This window comes from Pholis gunnellus (genome assembly GCF_910591455.1).
Source record: "Pholis gunnellus genome assembly, chromosome: 11".
NCBI classification, from domain to species: Eukaryota; Metazoa; Chordata; class Actinopteri; order Perciformes; family Pholidae; genus Pholis; species Pholis gunnellus.
The window spans coordinates 8,545,677-8,569,802 of record NC_136538.1 but is presented as its reverse complement, the minus strand read 5'-3'; the positions used below and the strand labels follow the sequence as shown (position 1 = coordinate 8,569,802).

At 43.8% G+C, this 24,126-nt stretch overlaps 3 protein-coding genes across 4 annotated transcripts in view; 2 read left to right on the top strand and 1 right to left on the bottom strand.

Moving 5' to 3' along the window:
* Positions 1-6,683, bottom strand: part of LOC306703189 (signal-induced proliferation-associated 1-like protein 2) — a 69,134-nt gene extending 62,451 nt beyond the window's left edge. For both annotated transcript variants that reach the window (XM_079169061.1, XM_079169062.1), the window contains exon 1: positions 6,561-6,683. The gene's annotated coding sequence lies outside the window, so the exon portion shown is untranslated. The remainder of the gene's footprint in view (positions 1-6,560) is intronic.
* A 795-nt stretch (positions 6,684-7,478) lies between these two features.
* map10 (microtubule associated protein 10) lies at positions 7,479-9,953 on the top strand (the record flags this gene model as incomplete). The annotated part of the gene is made up of 1 exon (XM_079169541.1): positions 7,479-9,953. The coding sequence occupies one exon, from the start codon at positions 7,479-7,481 to the stop codon at positions 9,951-9,953; it is 2,475 nt and encodes an 824-aa protein (XP_079025667.1).
* A 7,107-nt stretch (positions 9,954-17,060) lies between these two features.
* On the top strand, positions 17,061-20,031 carry ntpcr (nucleoside-triphosphatase, cancer-related). Its single transcript, XM_079169063.1, has 5 exons — positions 17,061-17,135; positions 17,558-17,720; positions 17,827-17,929; positions 18,566-18,775; positions 19,351-20,031. Exons 1-5 carry the CDS (start codon positions 17,102-17,104, stop codon positions 19,426-19,428), a joined length of 588 nt encoding a protein of 195 aa, XP_079025189.1. The 5' UTR covers positions 17,061-17,101; the 3' UTR covers positions 19,429-20,031.
* The last annotated feature ends 4,095 nt before the right edge of the window (positions 20,032-24,126 follow it).

Below are 24,126 nucleotides of genomic sequence, written 5' to 3'. Positions count from 1 at the left end.
TGTTAATAGTTCTGGGACTCCTGGTGTGAACCACATTATTTTCAGCAAACCAAACTCATTATCGTCTGATTTATGGATCAGTGGAAACACAAACAAGAATAACATCCTCCTCCTTTTTAAAAACACAATGACAGACTGCAGACCATGACCAGACTTTCTAATTTGTCTCACGTCAGTGAGCTGGCAACATGAAAGGAACCAACAACAAAAAACAGACACTTTCTCACAATTGATAAAAGGGTTGTTTAGCAGAAAGTTCCTTCCTGAAAAGAAAAGGCTGATAGCCAGAAAACTTGTACATTCCAGTCAGGACGGTTCACAAAGCAGAATAGGCCGTCGCACAACAACACAAAGCAGCCTCTGTCAAGCAGCAAAGGACACTTTTTCCATTTGATTTTTAAGTCTATTTATTCGTTATAATGCTCAAGGGAACTGCCTTACAGTGTGCTATCCATCTATTGAAGCAATCCTGCTGTTCATGTAGGTTTGACTTGCACCGCATTTCCACTGCATGGTACGGCACAGCTCTACTCAACTCACTCTTGTTTGGTTTCCCATCAGCACAAGTTGTGGATAGTATCTGGTACAACACTGCAGAACCCTGATTGGTCAGAGAGAATCGTCATTGGTACCAAAAGTGAGTCGAGTCGATCCGAACCAGGAAACCTCATGCTCAACAACAGTGTCGAGGCACCGCGGTGCCCTGGAGAGGTTAAGTGAAGGATACCAACTCCAGCAGCAAATGCCTCAATAGCTCTCACACACACACACACACACACACACACATACATGCAAACAGCCTAAAGCTGAGCACTTTATGGCACATCTGTCACGGCTCTGCTTCATTTGACTTGTTAATTACAATCAACCTCTATCAGAAACAAGTCAGCAGGCTTTTTTTACGCTTTAAAAGAACTCATGCGATGGCCGCTCGCTCCTTGGCTCACCCAGGGTCGACTTAAAAGTCAAAGGACGCAGATGTTTCCTCGGGGGGGTTTCGTGCAGTATTGTCCTACATTTTGTGACGTTTGATTTACTGTACTCTAATCTCTATTTCATTTGATAAATAGACATTATGAAATAAATAATCTGAGGAATAATACAGGAAATGCATAAATAAACCAATTGAATGTGAAACAATTCCATTCATCCCGTCCAACCCTCAGATTAAACTCTGTATTTACTCATTATCTTATTTTTTTTTTTTCCTGGCTGAGGGTGGGAACATATTGGTTTATTTACATATCATGCTGTGTTTATGCACGTTTATTTATTTGACACCTCTTATCATTCTCTAAATTCCATACCTGACCAAGGCGTTGCTCAACGAGTGAATAGACACAGACAGAGCAATGGCATGTAGTCGGGACGGTGGCCGTGTCACCCACACCCAGTCCTGTCTGCCTATTCAGACAGGCCCATTCTTTTGCGCTACAGTAGGAGGGAGGTATGCACATTGGCACTAAACCAAATCCCTTCTTATCTCCCATTGGAGGCTGGCCGTGACCACAGAGGTCAGCTGTCCCGATTGTCTGGGCCCGCTGAGCGGAACACAGAGCCGAGTTAACCCCGCGGGTCACGACTGTGGTCCTCGGAGCCAGTGGCAATCGGGTTAATGACTGGCCAGCGCTCATTCTCTCCATTGTGGCCCAGTGACAGACAAAACATGCGAGGAGGGTCAGCAACTTTCGCTGGCCTCCCCCCCCCCACCCAAACATTCCTGATACGGACACTAATGAGTCCCTAAGGGAACAGGAGTTGCAGACATAATTCATCTTGGCAAGACACATTTTTCTATATGCTTGACTATTGCGAATCCATAATGCATGAACACTGTGTTTTTGGTTTTTGGAGCGACATTGTTAATGGATTGGCTCGGTGAAACAAAGGGCGATTCCTCCTTGCTCTCGGATCTGACGAGTGGTATTTGCACTGCTGGGAGAAATGTCTCCATGTTCACACCAGGAACAAGACTAATGGATTTAGTGCAAAAGTCTCTATTTTGCTATTTTAACTTAATGATCAAGCCGAAAGTGTAAATGCACCATCATCCCCATTAGTGGGGCGAGGTGAGTGAAGAGCAAAAAGATTGTTCAAATATTTGGTAAATGTGACAATAAATGGTCCTCCTTTGTGAACTGAGATGACCCACATTTCGCCATTGTGTCTGAAGAGCAAAAAGATTATCTGGATTTTCTTTCAGTCACATCTGTGTCGACTGTCAGGGCTACATCTGGACACTGCTGTCACAGCCGTCTGACCATCACGTGTACGACGGAGCTTAGTGAGGTTTCAAAAGGTCATCGCTAAACAAGCAAGGTCCAAACTGCAGCTCATATGGTTTTCTTTTCATGACCAGCCATAATAATATATAATGCAGGGCATCATTGCTTATTCACCGTCTGCACAGTTATGCCTAATCTTGTCCATTAATGGTCCGGCTACACACGAGGCGGTCACCCGAGGGCTCAAACTTTTACGGCCCCTTCGGCCCCCCACGTAACACCTACTCTCAGATGCTCGGCTGTGTGTCACCAGAGGTCGACAGGGGGACCTCACCATCAACTTCTGCCACTATTGCCATCTGCTCCATCCAGCAGCCTGCCCTCCAGCCCTGGCACCAGGGGTTTTTTTTTCCCCACTCAAATGCGCCGAGCACGACGGCGAGCCACTGGATCAGCGAGTGGCAAGAAGGTGGGAAAGTTAAAGAGCAGAAGCAGAAACAAGACGTACAAGACACAAGTGGCGGAGCCGGTGTGGCAGCTATTTAAGCCATTTGTACTGGAGGTAACAGCATTTACTAATACTATTTACTACTTCTGAACACTACTTTTCCTTTAGAAAAGCATCACTTTTCTTGGGTCGTATACGTGTACTTGTACCCTCTTTTCTACACGATAAAAAAAAAAAAAAAGACACAAAAGAAAAGCATCACTTAATGAAATGCCTTTTAACGGCAGGCTTTACATCTGACCAAACACAGCGTCCAGCCGCATCTAATCTATGCCTCTTTGATGCAGCTTAACCACTTCAGTAACAATCAGATTAACCGACGACGCATCTAGACACAAACAAATAAACAAGCAAAGCGGCGCACGGGGGCGACAATCCACATATGTCCTCAAGAAAAATACGCCTTAAGGCTTTAACGTCTCATTTGTGCGTATCACACAAAAAGCAGATTTATGGCGCGGTGTTGGCGTCTTCCTGCGGTTCCCTGGAATGCAGGCTGACATACGCCAGCGCCCCAGCAAGCTGTTAAACATGCCTTCTTCAGGCATCGACAATTCCTATAATGTGCAGTGAAGACAAAAAAATGATGAATGGCCCTAAGAGAACCCAACGCGCTGACCTTGGAGCAGTTAAAGTCACAGGATCCTTTGGTCGTGTTTGAGCCTTCCTCTCAGAATCATATGGGAGGTTTATTGTTACTTCTCATCCCAAAATAATGGGAAGTATTGCTGGCACTGATGAGGCGGCGAAGTTCCAGAGCTCTTAAAGTGATCACCAATGTTACAAATATGTCCGATATTCAAAATCAAGAGTGAGAGAAAGTCTTTGTCGGTACTGTGCACATCATGGCCATTGCTCAGTAAAGAACCCACACATCCATCACAAACAGACCCCTGGTGGAAGAGATCAATTCATCAAAAAAAACATCAACCTAATGACGGCATCTGTGCTTTCCCCGACAGTGATGAGTGGGCTTAAATCCTTCCATAAATCCAGACTGCAATTAAAACAAAGGCTGACAAAAAAAAAAAGACGGCGAGAGAGAGAGAGAGAGAGTCTGGCTCTCACAACGGGAGCAGGCAGCATGTGATCCCCTGTCTGCTGGTTGGTTGGTTTCTGAAGCAACAGGATTTGGTCGGGAGGCCCATTGTGAGTCCTGGCTATAGGCGGCCAGGCCGGTCAGCCCGAGCAGCCCAGACCAGCTTCCTGATCCTCGTCACATGCATGTGGTGTGGGATCTGCTGGAAACGGGTGCGCCGCGTGGTTTGGAGAAATACATCCCTCCTAACACTCTGAAACTGAAGGCCCTTTTTCCTCCCCTCTACTGTTCTCCAAATCATGACCAGTCAGCAAATCGGTAGCAAAGCACCGTGGGAACAGAGAGAGAAAACAAAAAAAGGGAACGACAAGGCGACGGTGCCGGGCGCACTGGGGGAGAGCTGTCACAAACAGCCACTACTGTTAAGTAACTTCCCGATCCTTAGGAAAGCCCCCAAACAGTGCTGTGTTATGGTAATGTCTTTACAGGCACAACCCGACCTAATGGCTGTAACTCTAGAGGGGCGTCTCCAAGCCCACGAGGCCAGGAGACATCCTAACCAGCTCCGCGATGACTGGATACAGCCTGCGGGCATGTCACAGGAAGCCGCTTCTCTGCCAATCATGACAGGTGTGTTATTGTTCAGCTGAGCACATATTGTGCTCACGACTTTATTTTTTGAAAGACATGTTTATCCGGCTCAATTACGCGTTGTCTGGTTAGCCATGCAGAAGGCACTGTTAGAAATAGATGGGAGCATGTTTCTTTTTTCAGGGGCCATGTCTGCTGATGGCAGAATGCAACCCGTCTGTGAGACTTCCCCTGGCACCGTCATTAGCGGGGCTGCTGTAGAGGTCTCCCTCTAGGAGTGCGCTGCTGGCAGGTGGGTGACATGGGGTACCTGCATAGGCAGAGATCACGTCTTTCATCTAACTGTAAAAAAATAAATAAAAAGTCTGTCTTCCTTTCTGTAATGTAACAAAAACAACAACATTCCAACAGAAAATTCAACAAGGTGGGAATCGCTCAAAATCAATATCGGTTGCAACCACATAATGAGGCCAGGCATGAATCCAAACTCAACTGGAAAACAGACAACTACTGATAGAAATGTTTGTTCGACGACAGCAGAAAACAAGCAGATTTATGGGGTTGATTTCTGCTTCCGTGCACAATAACAGCAAATCATTCACACATCACTACAGATGTCTTAATGCCCAGAGAAGTCAGTTGAAAAAAAATGTTCCTCGTTGATTTGCCAACCTGACGGCTCGAGTGAAGCCAAACATTTATAGTGTTAAAAGGGGGAAAATATGCTGAATGTTATACCAGGCAAAGAACATGCTGGAGTCATCTTAAAGAACTCCTGCGCCTACTTAGTTCAGCATGGCCTCACGGAAAACTAATCTTTCCCAGACATAAAACCCTATGAAAACTAACGGAGTCTTATTGATTTTTAAAGCTCCAGGAGAAAATAACTTTTTTTTTTTTTTTTTTTATTCTTGATCTGTTCAGATGGGAGCTATGAAGCCAGGGGGGGGGGGGGGGGGGGGGGGGGGGACAGAAATGCAGGGCATCAAGAATGAAACAATGGAAACTTAAGAGTTACACTCAAGAGCACCTCGTTGTTGTGTCTGCAGCACAGCCAACAGCATGAGGGCCCATTTGTTTCCCTTTATTGGGAAGTTAGTTATTGTGTAGGCTAAACTTCCTGTAGGAAGACAGCAAAAGGATATGGCGCTGGGAAACAAACCAACATTTCACTTGTTTACTCTCCCAGTAGAGTATAAAGCACATTTGCATGTGGAATAGGCCACAGGAGCAGCCAGTAATGAAGCAACAATGAACATGCTGTGTACAAGCAGGCTGCCAGAGATTGTGAATGGAGAATCAAAACAACTCGGATGTTAAAGGGAAATTGTTCTTTGTCTGTAACTGACAAGCTCCCACTGCTGCAAAAAAGATAAGACCCAAAAATAAAAGACGTTATACAAACAGTTAAGATCAGCAGTGCCAGTGTGAGAGTTGTGTTTACCACTACTTAGATCAATTATTCATTAAAAATAATATCCACAATCAAACACCCCGCGCGGGACTGAGGGCCTCACCTTTATGATCCACAACCAGTTAAGACAATGATGCCTTTATCGCCCCCCACCGTTTACATGGAAGCACGCCACTGAACAAATTCATTTAAAAACATATTTCTGTGCAAAGTCAGTCCAATAAGTCACACACACACACACACACACACACACACACACACACGCACACGCACACACGCACACACACACACCACCAGCACCACAATTATGACTACTACAACATGTAACACAATTAAGTACAAAATGATTTTAAAATTCCGGATGATATGATATAGTCTGCCTTCTGGGATGTGAACGCAACATTGCATGTATTTCGCATTGAGTTTGGTCGATACGTGAGGCCACCATGCTCCTTGGTAAATAAACAAACAATGAGTCAGGTAGAAGTGAGTCAACAGCTCCATTAATGAACAGACACACAGGCTGTAGATAGGCTACTGCTGAAACATCATTTCCTCCAGTTGTATTTATATATGTAGCTCACATTACATGCCTCGGTGCCTGAGAGTAACTTTACCCTTTGTGTATTCACCGGTACCGTCGACATGCCCGTGAGTTTGTCCGCCTTTCGCTACTCCGACTGTGTGTGCAGCGCGCCTCACTTTTAGCTACAGTCCTACTTTTTGTTACTTTGTTGCTCGGGTCTGCGGGAGGACATTAGGCGTAACGTTACGTTCTCCTACCTTCGCGTGAGAGCGGTGTCCCGTCCAGGCTGCGGCGGTTTGTTAACGTGGCTAGTTATCCTTAAAAGGCTGAACCCAGTCGAAGCTGCGGTAGTCGGCCCTCACACATCTCTCTCTTTCGGCGTCAGCCTCCAGACTGAAGCGGCTCAGAGCGCAGAGCACCTATCTCCGTGATGACGACACGCAGCGAGGAGAATGACTCCGCCCACCCGACGCCTGTAGGAACTCTCTGCGGCTCACTGTTGTCTACACGCAGACCTGTTGTCGTGGGTCTGTTGGTCGATATTTAAGAGACACTAAAAGACTAATGTGTCCACTACAGACTAAAGACGAGCAATGAGCCTGTCATGTAAACTCAGTGTGCTATTCACCATTAGACTATTTCAGTCCCAAGTAAGCCCTACAGTGGCACCATCTGGTGAAATGCAGAACAAATGCTCACTCAAACTGTATATGAATACAGTTTCATCTTTTTTATTCCTTCAACCTATGCTTATACAGTTTCATCTTTTTTATTCCTCAAAACCTATGCTTATAATGTCTATAATGTTTCCTCTAGTTACCGCAAAGATATTATTCTCCAGTCCTGTTTTTTTTTCTCTTTATATTTTGGAAACATACTTCCTCAATTATCCTCAATTACCAGTATTTAAACCAGCAAAGCCCCCCAAAATATACCAAAACAATATCAAGCACAATTTAAGTGAAACAAATACATTAATAAATAGTGCTGTACGTAATGGACCCCTAAAACTACATCCCCCAGGTATCCCGGCCATTGCGTGACGCACTATGCTCGCGACAGCTGTTTGTTTCCATGGAGCCGATAGAAGCTAAAAGCTCGCTTTACGGATTAGCTAGCTAACAGCTATTTAGTTAGCCCGTCGTCGTTGTTTTTGTTGTCACGCGGCTTTCAGCATGTCAGGATCAAACAGCGATAATCTCGAGACTCTGTTTTCATTTGAGCTTTTGGTGGAATATATCCGAGTTCAGGAAGAAAGTCACGTTTCCGACGAGCTGGCTCTTGGAGTACGACTGCTGGATTTTCCAACGCTGCTCATCTATCAGCCTCAGCACGGCCATGATGGGAAGGACCAGCAGGGCGAATACGGCTTTAACAGAGGGAAGTCTTGTTTCTTCACAATGAAGCTGAACTCACTGCATATCAATTTATCCAGCACACCTCTCTATGTTATGGTGTTGGACGTGAAAGAGGAGATCCCCAAATTAGTTGGTACCTCACTCATCCCACTGGCAAAAGCGATGGACAGAGTCAGTCAGGATGTGAGGGAACATGGAGTTTCTAGTCCCTCGTCTCATGGTGAAAGGGGGGTTGTTGGTATATGCAACCTTGCGGGGGAGACAATTGGATCAATTTCCCTGAGTTACAAACTGCTGAGTCTGGGAGCTAGTTTACTACCACGTATCACAGAGACAGGTCTGAAAAGCACCAGTGTACATAGAGGAGAACATGTACGACCAATTATCACAGTGAAAAACATTCCAGAATCACTGCCTCCTGACTGTGGGAAGTCCGACGTTAGCAGAAACATCCAAAACAACAAACCCTCGAATGAGAATACCTTAATAAATGAGGATCAACGGGACAGCGGTGTGTGTGTTACCGTGCAGGCTGAACACAAAACAAGCAGCCCAATGCCTCAGACACTCAGAACGGAAAACAACTTTGACGAAGATTTAACTATATTTTGTCCGCCTCACCTCTTCTACAATAGTTCTGCAGAGGAAAAAAACAAAAAGGAAGGAGAGGATATCAAGTTAATGAATCTAGACTCGGCTGCTTTTACATTTGAAGACACGTATTCAGAAGAAGAGTCAAGTGAAAATAAAATAGAAAGTACACGATCTCCAATGATGGACCGGAGAGTAAAAAAAGAAAAAACTCCAAGAAACCCAGAAACAAGTGAGGTGACCCCAAATGTCCTCGTGGAGGCCTTGCGACAGTTGCCTCTACTAAATGCTCTTGTTGTTGAGCTGTCCCTGTTGAATGGACAGAACCCACAGCAGCCCTTGTCTGTTCATCCCAACCTCTCTTGGATTTACAGGCCGGCTTCCACAGAGCCCTCTGCTGGGTATGGAAACACATCGCGAATTGAGCCGGCCCAATTGCTGCAGAAAACCGGGCAGGGAACTAGTCCCCACTTTAAACATGTGCATTCCCCCAGATACCGCTCTACACCAGTAGTTAGGCCTGCATCTGTAAAAGACAAAGACAAACAGGAGGCTTTGGTCGAGAGTAAAAGCTCCAGTAAATCTCCCGGGAAGAAGCTTGTTTATGGCACAACTAAAACATTCAATCTGAGGCTGAAGCAAATCTCTCCTCTTAAAGTAACGCGTCGCGAATGCATGGACTTAATAAAGAATGAAACACTGTCAAGTATGGCCAAAGGGAAGACAAAGATTGGAAAGTCCAGCAAAGGAAAATCAGAGAGCAGACCTCAAAATCAGAGCTCCAGTCTAAATGAAAATGTCGAGACAATGATGCAAAGCATCGCAGTGGACTCTGTTCTGCAAGAAACTATCGCACTAAAACCAAAAGCCCTGCGTGGAAACGTTCATGGTAAACAAGACAGAGACCCCCCGAGAATTTCACAAACACCTTCCCTTTCTGAAAGAGACTCGCAATGTATTCACATCCCCAGTGTGGATGGTGATGATGTGGCCCAAAACAAAGACGAGACGGAGCATCACAGTGAATCAAATCACGTCAAGTCTCAGCCAGAAGCTGACGGGTGCAGAGAGAAAATTGTTTCTCCAGGAAGCAGCGGACAGAGCAGCCCCAAATCTTCATTTTCAGACTCCAGCGGGAAAGGAGACGAGGAGGCGGACTACGCTGATGACTTTAACAGCCTCGAGGCCAGTGATGCCTACTCCCCTGACCCCATGAGCAGCCCAGAGTCCTCTAGAGCCAAGACCATCCGCTCCCCTGTCCCCCTGGACTCTTGCAACTCTGACCGGTTCCAGAGGAGAGCGGTCCTCCCTGTGCCCGTCAAAGCCCCCATCTCTCCACAGCGCGCTCTGAGGGGTACGCGCATCATCCGACCTCGAACCCACGCCTCGGCCCTCAGCTTCTCCTCCGAGGACGGCGACGGGTTGGCCTCCTTGCAAACAGTATGCTCCAGAAAAACGGTCATGACGGACAGTAGTAGGGTGGAAAGGAGCTCCGACACCGACGGTTTTGTGTCGTCAAGAGGTCAAAGGTCAGCCAAGAACAGCGGTCCCGTTCGAGGGTTTTCTACAGCATCGGTATCCTCCTTTGAACCGGTAGAGGTGGAGGAACTGGAGGATGAGCTCGGATCTCTGGATTTCAAAAAGGAGTATCAGCATATCTCTGAGCTAGTGGCCAACAAACTCCCTGGTTACACGATGTAAAGACAAAATATAGAATTCCACATTATGGTAACATCAAGGCTATCTCCCCTAATCAAGTGAAAGATGAGTAGTGTTGTAGTGTACAAATCCAGGAAATGTGTATGTGTGTAAGTTTTCCTTTCAGTTATATTAACTGTCAACTTTTGAATAAAGACGAGCTTTTCGTGGAAATAATGTGATCATTTTACGTCTTAATCCCTCAGTCACTCAGTCACTTAATCACTTTAGGCTACTGGACATTTGCATAAATTATTTTAAAGTCTTTTAGTGACATATAAGAGGATGGAAAATGTCTCTGTGCACACCGTTTATGCAAAGCGTTTCACAGAATAAGCTCTTATTTCCAGTCAAGGTGTCACATGCTGAGACTCTCCCAGAGCTCACAGAGCTGCTCCCGATGATTTCAAGGTTCCTGTAAATACCACAGTTTGCCACTTTTCATTTCTCCCTTGGTATTATTTGATAAGCAAAACCGAGGTTGCACGTTTTGCATGACACAGTTGTGTTCAGTATTTCTGTATCAGTTTTGGGTTTCACTGGGACAACTGAACCTTCATTTGCACTGGTGGTGATTCATTATTAGTTGTAGCCAAGGGCGTAGGTTTGGTCTCAGCATTGGTAAGGACACTGCCCCCCCCCCCGCCATATAAAAAAAACTTAGTTGATATTATGTTGAACAGAACTTTATTAATAAAATATATTAACATTTGTGTAACTTGGAACTGATTTAAACATAATAACAGCAATAAAACCTTAGTTTAAATACAAAACAGGATTCTGCACCAAATAAATAATAATAATAATAAATAATTAAATAAATGAATAAAAACGTTCTGCTAAAATGCCAATATACAGTAACAGTATATTCAATATCCAAAATATATATAAAAAACGTTTCAGTTGTGCAGGCAAAAAAGACAAAACAAATAAATCTATTCTGCAGCACTTAATAGGTTATAAATGAAGTGCTTTCCTCCTTTATGCAATTATTAGTAGTGCTGGGCAACGATTAACATTTTTAATCTCGATTAATCGCATGGATTTTTTGCGATTAATCGCATTGTTATGGCAAAGTTCAAGAATGAATTCAAAAGTAGTGTATTACACAGTTTTATTTTAAAGTACTGCTATATGAACCAAAGTGCAATAACATTTGGTTTGCAAACACTTTAAACAAATAAGGTGCTTTTTAACAGCAGTATTCTCTTTACACAGCAGTTATATTTCTTGCACTATCTGTGCTCAGTGTGCTGACTTTATGTGAAACGTTCCACTGCTGTGCAACAGGAATAAAATGTTTCAGCACGTTTCATCAAAATGTCTGTCTTCTGTCTTCATGACAGTCAGAGCATGTCATGTCAATGCAGCTCTACTGTTCATCAATATAATGCTGTAACGCAGAGGTGATGATGGTTACCCAGCGATCAAAGAATAAAGACACTTATATAATTCATACTTTGTTGGCATCTTATTCTGAAAACCGGATGTTCGTCTGAAGAAACCGGATGTTGTCTCACGTGACGTGACAAAGGCTCGAAAGATCAAAGAATAAAGACACTTATATAATTCATACTTTGTTGGCATCTTATTCTGAAAACCGAATGTTCGTCTGAAGAAACCGGATGTTGTCTCACGTGACGTCACAAAGGCTCGAAACAGATTGTGGGCGTTTCGAGCCTTTCAAGCCTTTGTGACGTCACTTGATTGCCTTTATAGTCTTCACTCTGAAGGACATTGACTCGTTATTGTAGGTTACCCTTCAGCCAGTGTTGTACTAACAGAGCTATACGTGACATCTTTACCGAGGAGTTTTAAAAGCAGACTGCATTGAAGATTAGAATAAAACAGCAACAATTGCCATGGATAGACTACGAACAATACAGATTGAAATGATGAGAGAGTACTTTGACTCTCTCAAGGGTAAAGTGTCAAATTTTGCGTATGATTTGAAACGTTTCGAGCGCTATAGAGACTTTGAAGAAAGGTGGGACAAAATAACAAATACTAAGTTAACCAAGTCTCCACGTCTCTGTTTGTACCTCAAACAGAAGAATCCCCAAGAAATTCAAATGTATGCTGCTTTAAAACGCAAATGTCATATTTTCCGGGACATGATGATGCACTGGCTGCAAATGAATCGGCTGCCAGAAGGATTCAACGGCATGAGAGATATAGACGTTGGACATCTTTTCCATTCAAATTTGGCCTCACCACGCATGGTGTGGGAGGTTGAAAAAATTGACATTATCCTTGAGGAAATCAAGGATTTAATGATCAAGATCGTTGAGGAATTGACAGGCGTTGAGCGTGATCTGGCAAAAAAGGAAATCTATGAGGAGGTTGAAGCTTTTGCAAAAATCTTTCTTTGGCTGATTCTTAAAGACCAGAAGAGAAATAAGAAGATTTATCCAACAGGAATGAAATTCGAAGATCGCGAATTTGTTGACATGTTGTCATACATAGATCAAAACATAGGTGATTACTGCCCAAAGATTTCCCAATGTCTAATCACAGAGGAAGTTGAGGATTACCTCTCCAGTCCATTAACAAATGGGATGATGCCCGAGACAACCCCAGAGACAATCAGAAACAAAACATCTTGCAGTCAGTCACGCGCTAAAACGTACGCTGTGCTACTAAACCAAATGTGGTCTTTCATGAAAGAGATGGACGTTAAGATCGCCTCACATAAAATATACCCTAAGTATCATCCGTACTTCTGGTTCAATAACGAACGTTCAACAACTGGTTCAGTATACAAGGACTCACATGATGAACCTGCGCCAACAGCAAAGGAAGAACTAAAGAAATTGGCAGTTCAGGTATTCGTGGAGGCGCTGGTTTCGCGGATATTCAAGGAACCAAATCTGACATGGAGCACTGCAGACATCGAGGCCATCGCTATGCGTCTGTTTGAAAGAACGTGGATCGAAGTCCAGGATGTCAAGTTTAAAATCAAAACATTAAAACAACTTGACGAGGCTATTTTCATGTTCCTGTGTGAGAACTGGGGCGGTTCAGAAAAGGTGCAGTTGTCCATGAGATTAGAGGAACGAGAACTTGGGAACTGCATTGCCTCCCGTGTCGAATATCACCTGACACGACCCAAAAAGCGCAGCAAAATCTGCAAGTTCTTCTCGTCTGTGGGCAAAGGCATCTCCAACATCTTCATATGTGGATCGGCGGTTCAGGAAACAATCTCCATGGATAGACCAGAAACATCACGGACAGAGGAGATGCTGATGGACAGATGTGCTGTCAGCCCTCTCAACGGAAGAAATGAGAACCAGGTGAAGTCCAGTCCGGACGACACACAGAGCTTTTCAGAGGTTGAGGAAGACTTGATCCATAAAGAGGTTACAGCCTCATGTGTCAACTCTGTCCTCTCCTTTATCGCTCCAAGTGAAGAGCCTGTAATTAATCCGAGCATCACTCCCCCTCACAGAAGTCCAACTCGGGAAACAATCTCCATGGATAGGCCAGAAACATCACGGACAGAGGAGATGCTGATGGACAGATGTGCTGTCAGCTCTCTCAACGGAAGAAATGAGAACCAGGTGAAGTCCAGTCCGGACGACACACAGAGCTTTTCAGAGGTTGAGGAAGACTTGATCCATAAAGAGGTTACAGCCTCATGTGTCAACTCTGTCCTCTCCTTTATCGCTCCAAGTGAAGAGCCTGTAATTAATCCGAGCATCACTCCCCCTCACAGAAGTCCAACTCGGGAAACAATCTCCATGGATAGGCCAGAAACATCACGGACAGAGGAGATGCTGATGGACAGATGTGCTGTCAGCCCTCTCAACGGAAGAAATGAGAACCAGGTGAAGTCCAGTCTGGACGACACACAGAGCTTTTCAGAGGTTGAGGAAGACTTGATCCATAAAGAGGTTACAGCAGTGGTGTCAAACATACGACGACGCCGACGCCGACAACAAGGCCAACGACAGCGACAACGCCGCCGCCGCCGCCAGAGCTTTTCAGACGTTCAGGAAGACTTGATCCATAAAGAGGTTTCAGCCTCATGTGTCAACTCTGTCCTCTCCTTTATCGCTCCAAGTGAAGAGCCTGTAATTAATCCGGGCATCACTCCCCCTCACAGAAGTCCAACTCGGGAAACAATCTCCATGGATAGACTAGAAACATCGCAGACAGAGGAGATGCTGATGGACAGATGTGCTGTCAGCTCTCTCAGGGGAAGAAATGAGAACCAGGTGAAGTCCAGTCTGGACGACACACAGAGCTTTTCAGAGGTCGAGGAAGACTTGATCCATAAAGAGGTTACAGCAGTGGTGTCAAACATACAACAACGACGACGCCGACGCCCACACCGAGGCCAACAACGACGGCAACGCCGCCGCCGCCGCCGCCGTCGATGACGACGATATCTGATAACTTCTACTGTGATAGTAGATGATATCTGATAACTTCTACTGTGATAGTAGATGATATCTGATAACTTCTACTGTGATAGTAGATGATATCTGATAACTTCTACTGTGATAGTAGATGACATCTAATAACTTCTACTGTGATAGTAGATAACATCTAATAACTTCTACTGTGATAGTAGACAACATATATAACTTCTACTGTGATAGTAGACAACATATATAACTTCTACTGTGATAGTAGACAACATCTATAACTTCTACTGTGATAGTAGATAACATCTAATAACTTCTACTGTAATAGTAGACAACATACATTATATAACTTCTACTGTGATAGTAGACAACATATATAACTTCTACTGTGATAGTAGACAACATATATAACTTCTACTGTGATAGTAGACAACATCTATAACTTCTACTGTGATAGTAGATAACATCTAATAACTTCTACTGTGATAGTAGATAACATCTAATAACTTCTACTGTAATAGTAGACAACATACATTATATAACTTCTACTGTGATAGTAGACAACATATATAACTTCTACTGTGATAGTAGACAACATATATAACTTCTACTGTGATAGTAGATAACATCTAATAACTTCTACTGTAATAGTAGACAACATACATTATATAACTTCTACTGTGATAGTAGACAACATATATAACTTCTACTGTGATAGTAGACAACATCTATAACTTCTACTGTGATAGTAGATAACATCTAATAACTTTCACTGTAATAGTAGACAACATACATTATATAACTTCTACTGTGATAGTAGACAACATATATAACTTCTACTGTGATAGTAGACAACATATATAACTTCTACTGTGATAGTAGACAACATATATAACTTCTACTGTGATAGTAGACAACATCTATAACTTCTACTAAGAGTGGACGACACACAGAGCTTTTCAGAGGTTGAGGAAGACTTGATCCATAAAGAGGTTACAGCAGGGGTGTCAAACATACGCCGACGCCGACGCCGACGCCGAGGCCGCCGCCGACGACAACGATATCTGATAACTTCTACTGTGATAGTAGATGATATCTGATAACTTCTACTGTGATAGTAAATGATATCTGATAACTTCTACTGTGATAGTAGACAACATACATTATATAACTTCTACTGTGATAGTAGACAACATCTATAACTTCTACTAAGAGTGAAAATTGTGGAGTCAAAGGCAAAAGACAAATATTTTTTTCACAAGATTCTGAAGCTGCTCTTCACTCTAGCGGTGCCATCACGCACTCTAAGCTGTGCAATACACACCCATTATAAAGGCAGAAAAGGACTGAAAAAATCATAAAAGTTCAAATGGGACAGTTCAAAAAGTATAAAAGATATCAAAAAGCTGAATTATGCGGCACAAGATCAGGATTTTTCCAACATTTTAAAGTTGAAATGGTGTCTGTAGCTGAAAGTATGAGGAAGTTGAAGGATTTGAAAGTTGAAGAACTTTAAGAGGATTTGAAAATATTCTCCATAGAAACCTTTTAAAAAAAAAATGTGCAAAAAGCTTAATAATTCAAAAAGTTTAAATATTTGAAATATGAAAAGTCATAGCACCCCTCTGCTGAAAGAGCTGAACATTTTGATATTCGAACGGTTTCTGTAGCTTAAAAAATGTGGAAGAAAAAAACGTACGGAAGAAATAGTGGAATAAAGAAAACAGGATAACTATAGTTGGAATGCTTCAACAATAAAGAAAACAGGATAACAATAGCTGTCCTGTTGTAAGCAGTGCAGTTTCCGCCCCACACAGTGATGCTGTTTGTCAGGATGCTCTCGATGGTGCCTCGGTAAAAAGTGCACATGATGGGTGGGGGGTTTCTTGCTTTCTTCAGTTTGCGGAGGAAGTAGAGGCGCCTCTGGGCTTTCTTTGCCAGTGATGTTGTGTTGGCAGTCCACGAGAGGTCCTCACTGATGTCCACCCCCAGGAATCTGGTGCTGCTACTGTGATAGTAGAAGTTATCAGATGTTCTAATAATCTAATAACTTCTACCGTGACGGTAGGCAACATCTAATAACTGATTCAATAATAAATAAATAAACACATAAATAAATAATAATTGTGCTTATCTCACTTGTCATTTGCCATAAGAGCAGTAAATCATTCTTTCAGAGTAAATTTCTGCTAGTTCAGTGAATTTCACATTTATATAAAGTAGCTATATTCACTCAAGTACAGTAATTATGTAGAACTCAAAGGCTTTTGTACTTTGTGTATCTACATTTTATGCAAATTTTTAATTATACTCCACCACATTTGAGAAGGGACTACTGTGCTTTTTACTGTACTGTTACAAACATATGTAACATAGTTGAAATTAGACGAGTTGGACGATTTTAAACTACATTATGCATTAGTAATAGTCCAAAGAAATAGCCCAAAAACATTGACGAGGTCAATTCTGCATAATGAGTAGGCTAATTCTACTTTAGTATTTGTACACAGCGACATTGCTCATCTGAAGGAGGGCTCGTGTTTCCGGGTTTCCTACTAAACAACTAATCGTCTCGGGTTTTCAAAGTCCACTCTTTCTACCGACATCTTTGAAGGTTACACCTCGTTCAACTTGTGTTTCACTTTAAATTGATGCTGAATTTGGCTCGTTGACACAAAAAAAAGAAAAGATCAAGCTCTCAGGCGTAGTGTCTGCCGCGCATGCGTCAACTCGATGTGTACGGAAGAGCTGTAGCGGCACGTCGAAACGGTGTGAAGTGAAATGTTCAAACACGTTTTTCTGACAGGACCTCCAGGTAACACTTAACACCGGTGTGTTGAAGTTACAGTCGCTGTGAATACAGAGCAGTCAGTCAGCTGTCTTCACCCAGTGTCCCAGTCAGTCAACGTTTACGTTGCTTGCGATGGAAGTTAGCTTGTTTGAGCTATTATTGCCCATATAAAGTCGCATTATACTGCTAACTCTTTATGGTAACCAGGTATTTTAGGCTATTCCTTTACGTACTTCTTTTCATTTAAAGAGACGTGCATATATACAGTTACATTTTTAAATACTATCGCGTTTTAATCAGTATGACTCAATACCTCCTGTTCAAACATATATTGCCAGCATCACTAATGCATGGATTAAACATATTCTACCATTTCACAGTAAACCCTAATTCTAACTTGAGGTATATTGCATTTGTAACACAATGTCTCTTGTTTTGGCACACAGGTGTGGGGAAAACCACTCTGGTCCAGAAAGCCTGTGAGGCTTTAGTGTCATCGGGGGCGGCAGTAGAAGGGTTTTACACCGAGGAGGTGAGGGAGGGAGGCCGGAGAGTGGGCTTTGATGTCGTCACGGTGACCGGAGACAGGGGCCACCTGTCCAGAGTCAGGTAGCAGGGTGGTCATCCTATCAAAACTACAACATGCTCTCTTTTTTTCTTCATTACTGTGCAGTTTTTTTTAGTTACCTTCCCCTTATTTTCTTTTACTTCGCAGAGACGCCGCCGGTTCACCTCGCGGCGGACGGGAATACACAGTTGGGCAGTATGTGGTCGACTTGCCTTCATTTGAAAACTTGGCCCTCCCCCTCTTCAGAAACGTAAGACAGCGGCACATGCTTTTTAAAACTCACCAATAGATCACAGTAGGCTTAACACACACACACACACACACACCCCCAACCACACACACACACACACACACACACACACACACACACACACACACACACACACACACACACACACACACACACACACACACACACACACTTAACAACTCATCAAACCTTTGATTTCCCCAGAATTGATGGAATAATTGGAAGCTTGCGAACGCATACATTCCAGAGTGACATTTTTAGTGTCGGTGGTGCCGTCTGGCTGTCACTGACCGCGATTAATCTGGCATGTAAAGTGAGGCCCGGAGTGACGCCTACACACGTGCTGTAAAGGAAGGTGTCTGTGCCTTGGCGGCACAAATTCCACTTTCATCTCACTTGAAGCGTCTCTGTAATCATCGCTGCTGTTGCGTGCAGCATCCAAACGCTGTCTCAGGCATGCTATCAGTCGCATACGTGAGACGTTAACACGGTGAGCGGTTCTTTTCCGCATGTTCGATCCAACAACACCAACGAGACTGACCAATACACGTCTCAACCCAAACCTGGTTTCCTTTTATTCACAACTTGCACCTGACATCAGGCACACACTTACGCACGCTCGTGCTTCGTCCCCAGGTCGGGTCAGCAGGTGGGGGCGGCGGGAAGGTGTTCGTCGTTGACGAGATTGGCAAAATGGAGCTCTTCAGCCAATCGTTCGTCAGGGCGGTGAGGCAGACTTTAGATAGCTCCTCCTGCACCATCCTGGGCACCATCCCCATCCCCAAGGGCAAACCGCTGGGCCTCGTGGAAGAGGTGCGGAGCAGGAGAGATGTCAAGGTCTTCACTGTGAGTATAAACACGTATTTAGGTCACTTCTGGGAGCTTTTGAGTTCAACAATAGCTACAGGACACTGTTTACACTGTATCCACTTGGTCTTAAGAGGGCAGTCGGCCTGCCCACTAATGCAGAAGGGGCATGCCCCGCATTATCCCTCTCCTATAGCAGGATTAACTCTAAATCATGCGTGACTGATTCAACAACAAAGGGTGGTTCTCAGATGTCAAAACAATTTATCACGGAAGACTCAGTTATGGATGTTGTCATGCAAAGTACTCACTGTGCTGGAGGAGTAGTTGTACCAAACAAGGCCATGTGGCCGTGTAACCATTCTTGGCAAACATGATTTGTAATTTCACTTTTAAAACTGTAGGTCAGAGATTAAGTGTTTATAACATGTGGTTGATCGTCTCAAAGTGGACACTGTAATTGTCTGAGGCTGAGCTCCTCCAGGACTAGACTATGTGTCACAGCTTTTTTTGTATTTTTTTATCTTGAGCATAGTTTCTATCACTTGATATGCTCTGCCGGCTGCCTACTCGCCGCCTTTTGATGACGTTTGCTTATTTCCTTTCCCACCTAGGTGTCGAAGGAAAACAGAAATGCAATTTTACAAGACATCCTAGCAACGCTACAGACTTGTCTCAAGCATGGCCCTTAATATTGAGATTGAGAGCAAAGATGAAAGGCACTTCTGCACACAAGTTTTACGTGGGTCAGTGAATACGAGTGGATCCACACGCGCTTCATAACGGGGTTTTGACCTAACCTGAGGGGCACGCAGAGCTGCCGGAGGAGTTAGTGTGTCACATGCATGTATTTATGTACACAATTTATGTACAGCATTTTTCATTCCCATACGGCCTCAAAATGGATTGCGTGCTGAATAATTGATTGTTGAGATGGAACACATTGAGGGGATTGTTCAGTTCGTGTGCAAATATCTCGTGCTCTCCCGAGTCAAGGACGGCTAATAACAGCCCTGTTTTATTTTGTATTCAGCTGTTGGTGTTATAGAGGCTCCAGCTGGCATTTTTCCTATATTTGTGTGCAATATTAATTAGTTCATGAGAACAAGTGGTGCTTTTCATTTCTTTTTATTTGTATAAATGGGCAAACGAGGCAGTGCACCTGTTTATTCATTTAGTTCTCCGCTATGTGAGCCCCCCCTTGTGTATGTCTAGTCATCCTGAGGTTGTGCGCATTGAAAATCAATCAATATTTAACGGTGCAATTATGTCCAATCCTGTCATGGTTTATTTATCCACCAGCATGAACAAGAAAATAGGAAAATAAACAGATATTGTCTTTCTCTGGTATTCATTTCTTTTATCGAAATATGGAAACGGCTTATTTGTTCAGCAGCTAGAAATGTTTTCCTACAAATACATATGCTTCCTTTTTTTTCTTTCTCAGGGCTTTTATGCTCCATCCTGGCAGTTAATGGCATTTCTGTCCATGTCCAGGCAGATTACAGTAAGGGATAAATAACATCAGTGAATACAGGATTTCTGAGATGTCAGAGTGCATTTATTACGGATTTATTCCAGCTCTACAGAGGCCTCTGAAGGGTTTTACAGCTATAGAACCAGACACGCCGGCAAATATGAAGAGAAGTGCAGCTCTCTGTGACTGTCGGCTGCGGAAATGATCCGGCAAAAGAAGGTGGCTATATTGTTATATATTTAGAGACTTAAGCAGCTTAAGGGCATTCAAGGTTTGTGGATAGTTCAGCTCCAAAGTCTGGCAGTTGAATAAAGGTTTTCAAAATGTCCTCTCTGATAAAAGATATTTGTTTCGACACTGCAGCATGTCCAGGTCATTTCAAAGTGAAAATACATGGAAAGCTTTTTTTTTTCCTTCTCTCCTTCTAAATACTGCTTGTGTAACTGATGTAACCTGTCGGGCTGGCTGAAGAGAAGGCTGCCAGCTGTGATCTGCGTCAGACATGCTGCTGTGCCAGCATCTGTTCTGTGGCCTACCGCTGACGCACCTCTGGATCGACTGGCACTGACAGTCGCAGAATTGGCCTTCAAAGTCGACATCGCCAATGCTCGTCGTGTGTGACCGGCGGGGGAAATGCGGCGTCTCATTGTTACAGGAGCTGGCTGTCTCCCTCGGCGCCCTGCACCAGGGTAGCACGGTTATGCAACAGTGACACACACTTTGCCAATTTGACCAAGTAAAGGCTGTGTGTGTGTGATATGTGTTATGATAAATATTATAGGCATATCATTGAGAGCAATGATTCCCAGCCTGGGATATTTCTGCAGATGCCATGGAGAGATTTAGGAGTGGTAGTCTGAAAAACAAAAACATATAGTTTCTTTTATTTTAATCTTGAGTCAGCAGTTGAAATAGCTAAAAGTAATGGATGAATAGTTGAAATATAGTTGGAATGGGTGCTTAAGTTCACCCGACAGGGCTGACAATATAATGTTGAGAACCACTAGTTTAAATTGTTTTCATGTGTATGAAAGCAAATAATTCAAATCTATCAAGAGGATTTGAAGACAATTACAGAAGAGAAACCCCTTCAGTGCTCCAATAAAACATCTGTATTTCATTACTATATTTTAGCGTAGTGCAGACATAAGGTTATCATGCTTATATTTTACATTAAACGCCACCATAGGTTTGTTCATATGAAGCTATTGTGCAACTGTAACAATCAGATACACTGTCAGGGGACTTGGAAGGTATAGACGCTGCGTTAGCCATATGGAATAGCTTGAGTGAATAAGAAGTGAATTAATACCCGTATCGCGGAGATGCATTCGCACCATATCTGTGGGACAGATGACACCCTTTATCCCTCCACACACGGAGGACACATAAATGCAAGGAGCTTACCAACAAACCAGGACAAAAGGGAGCTTGCGGGTGGGAGGGGAGGGAGGGGCGGAGGCTTAGATGAGGACATTTCTCTCCCGTTATTGCACTATGAGGTACCTGCCCAGGAGGCACGATGACAGCTGAGCACATTATGATGTATTGTCCGAGGAGCCTTCGGCCAAAATGCCAATCGCAGCCGATGAAAATCTGACATATTGTTCAAAGACCATGTGGGAGATACACACAAAAAAAAAGATCTGCCAAGGCTTTCCCAAAGCCGGACTTCAAAATTCACAGATTATTTCCCACGGTGATCGTGTGATTTATTGAAAGATGTGCGGAGCAAAAAGCTTCTTAGCGTTAGCTTCTTGCACATTAGCCATACTCCCTTAGATCAAGGTAATTTGTCAGCATGTGCTGGGTGTGTGAGTTCTCACAGTTTGTGCCACAAGGCCCACAGGCTTTTCAAATGTATTCCCAGAAAGCTATAATTGAGCTTTAATTCACCTCATTGTGCTAATGGTCATAACTAAGGTCCGCTGGTCTTGACAAATGGGCAGTTAATGTCAAACGTGATCCGAAGGCTGTGAAAATGAAGCCATTTGATCTGACTTCCTAACCGCTATTCCATACTGCTGCCCACCACCGATGGCTCCTGAACCAGTCTTCCCATGACATCACTTTCATGTGCTCACAGGTTGCTGCTGGAGGCAGACAGTGTTGGGTTTCGAAAAGCCTGCATCTGGGCCACGAGCGCACCCCTCTCTGCAAGTCCACCTTCTGAGATCAAAGCTCAAAGACGCACAAGAATGAAAGTAGAAAAAAAAGGAAAAGTCTTTTCATGATTTCAACACATTTCTTCCTTTGCCTTTCAAAAAAAGTAGCATTTGTTATTTCCCCAAAACACTGACACCAATCTATTTTGATAAAGTCGGTCTGCTATGATACTAAAGAGCTATCATTAACATATTCCCTGTAGAACTCTTTCATGTGTAAAGAGTCATGCATCCTTCCAGAGGACCATTTTGCATCAACAGCAGGGGAGGGGTCGAGGCCCGAGGACATCCCTCTCCTGTTACACTGCCTGGATGCTTCCTTGTGATCTCCGGATCTCTTTGGACGACTGTGGTAACCCCTGTGAGTCACACCTCACTTGGCTCCATAACAAAACCTGGACTTTACCTCACCTCTGGGAGGACATATCGCGTGGGCGGTCATTAGTGGTTAGACGGTGGAAATGCAACAACCCAAGTGTGGAAGAAGTGCGTGGGCGTTGTATTTCGCGGCGCTTGTGTTCCTTTGCCCGGCCACACAATCCCACACTTCAGAGAGGGAGCCTCCACAGTGTGGTGACACGCAAGCAGAGGGAGTGCGTCGCTGGCCTCGGCAGGGGAGGGTCGAAAACCCCCCCCCCGCAGCTGTGAGGCTGTCAGGAGCTGCCAGCGGTTGACATGGAGGTCAGAGGGCACGGAGCGGGGGCATGGTGATCAATCGATCGGCCGGCGCAGCGTCCCCTCGAGGCCGCAAAGGATGTGGCTGTCATTCCAAACTTGACAGAGAGGAAAAAACACACACAAAACTGTCTTTTATTGTGGAGGGACAAATCCAAATGTTTGCAGTCCATGCATATAAAGAAAATAGGTGCCATATGTGCATGCAGACAACTATGTGAATTTGCCGATCATATCCTGAATGTCTTTGTGGATTATTAAGTTGTCTACACTAATAACGTACAGATCAATGCAGTGGCACATGGGCATGACTTATGTGGGGAGTTTTGTATATAGAGTGAACAAACTTTGGGTATATTTCACAGTTCTGTGAGAGGCTGAGTCATGATAATGATTCACAGATTGCTGACCTGCCATGATTAATGCCTCCGCAGGATGCTTTTGACAAATTTGCACCACAAACGCGGAGCTTTGTGGAGCTGTTTCCATTCCATACGCTACTGTAGCTGCTGCACGCATGTGTTTTATGCGCGTACGCGTGCCAAGGCTGCGCTGGGACTCTTGGCAGTGCTCTACGAACCGAGAGGTGGAGCAGAGGTTGTGCCAAAACTTGGTTCTTCTTCCGTTGTTGTTGTCAATTTTCTTTTTTGGAATAACATTTGTGAAAGTGCTGCTCTCCAAAGGTGTATTTATAAGTTGGCTGCCTGTTAATGGGAGAAAGGTGCACTTTTTTACGACGTCATGTAGCAGATCATGCATGGAGATCTGAAGGTGTGTTATGTGCACATACACACTTCAACTACCAACGGTGCACATGCTTCAACCATCAGCTTCAAAGGAAATTGATCTGCTGTCACCTTTTAAAGTTCAACCAACATTTCAAAAGCGTTACTCTTTCAATGACACTTCAACTGCTTTTATCTTTCACCTCAACTGACAGTTCAACTACTTTCAGTGCTTACGTACAAACGGAAAACGTCAATTTGGCATTCAAATCTTCAAGTGCTTTCGGCGATTACACCTCAACTGATTTTGACTGTTTTTGTCTCTTACTCTTCCAAATACAGTTCAAC

Coding starts and splice junctions, on each gene's coding strand:
- ntpcr (XM_079169063.1), top strand. CDS start 17,102: ATGTTCAAACACGTTTTTCTGACAGGACCTCCAG. Junction 17,721..17,826: donor GGCCACCTGTCCAGAGTCAG/GTAGCAGGGTGG, acceptor TTTACTTCGCAG/AGACGCCGCCGGTTCACCTC. Junction 18,776..19,350: donor GAGATGTCAAGGTCTTCACT/GTGAGTATAAAC, acceptor TTTCCCACCTAG/GTGTCGAAGGAAAACAGAAA.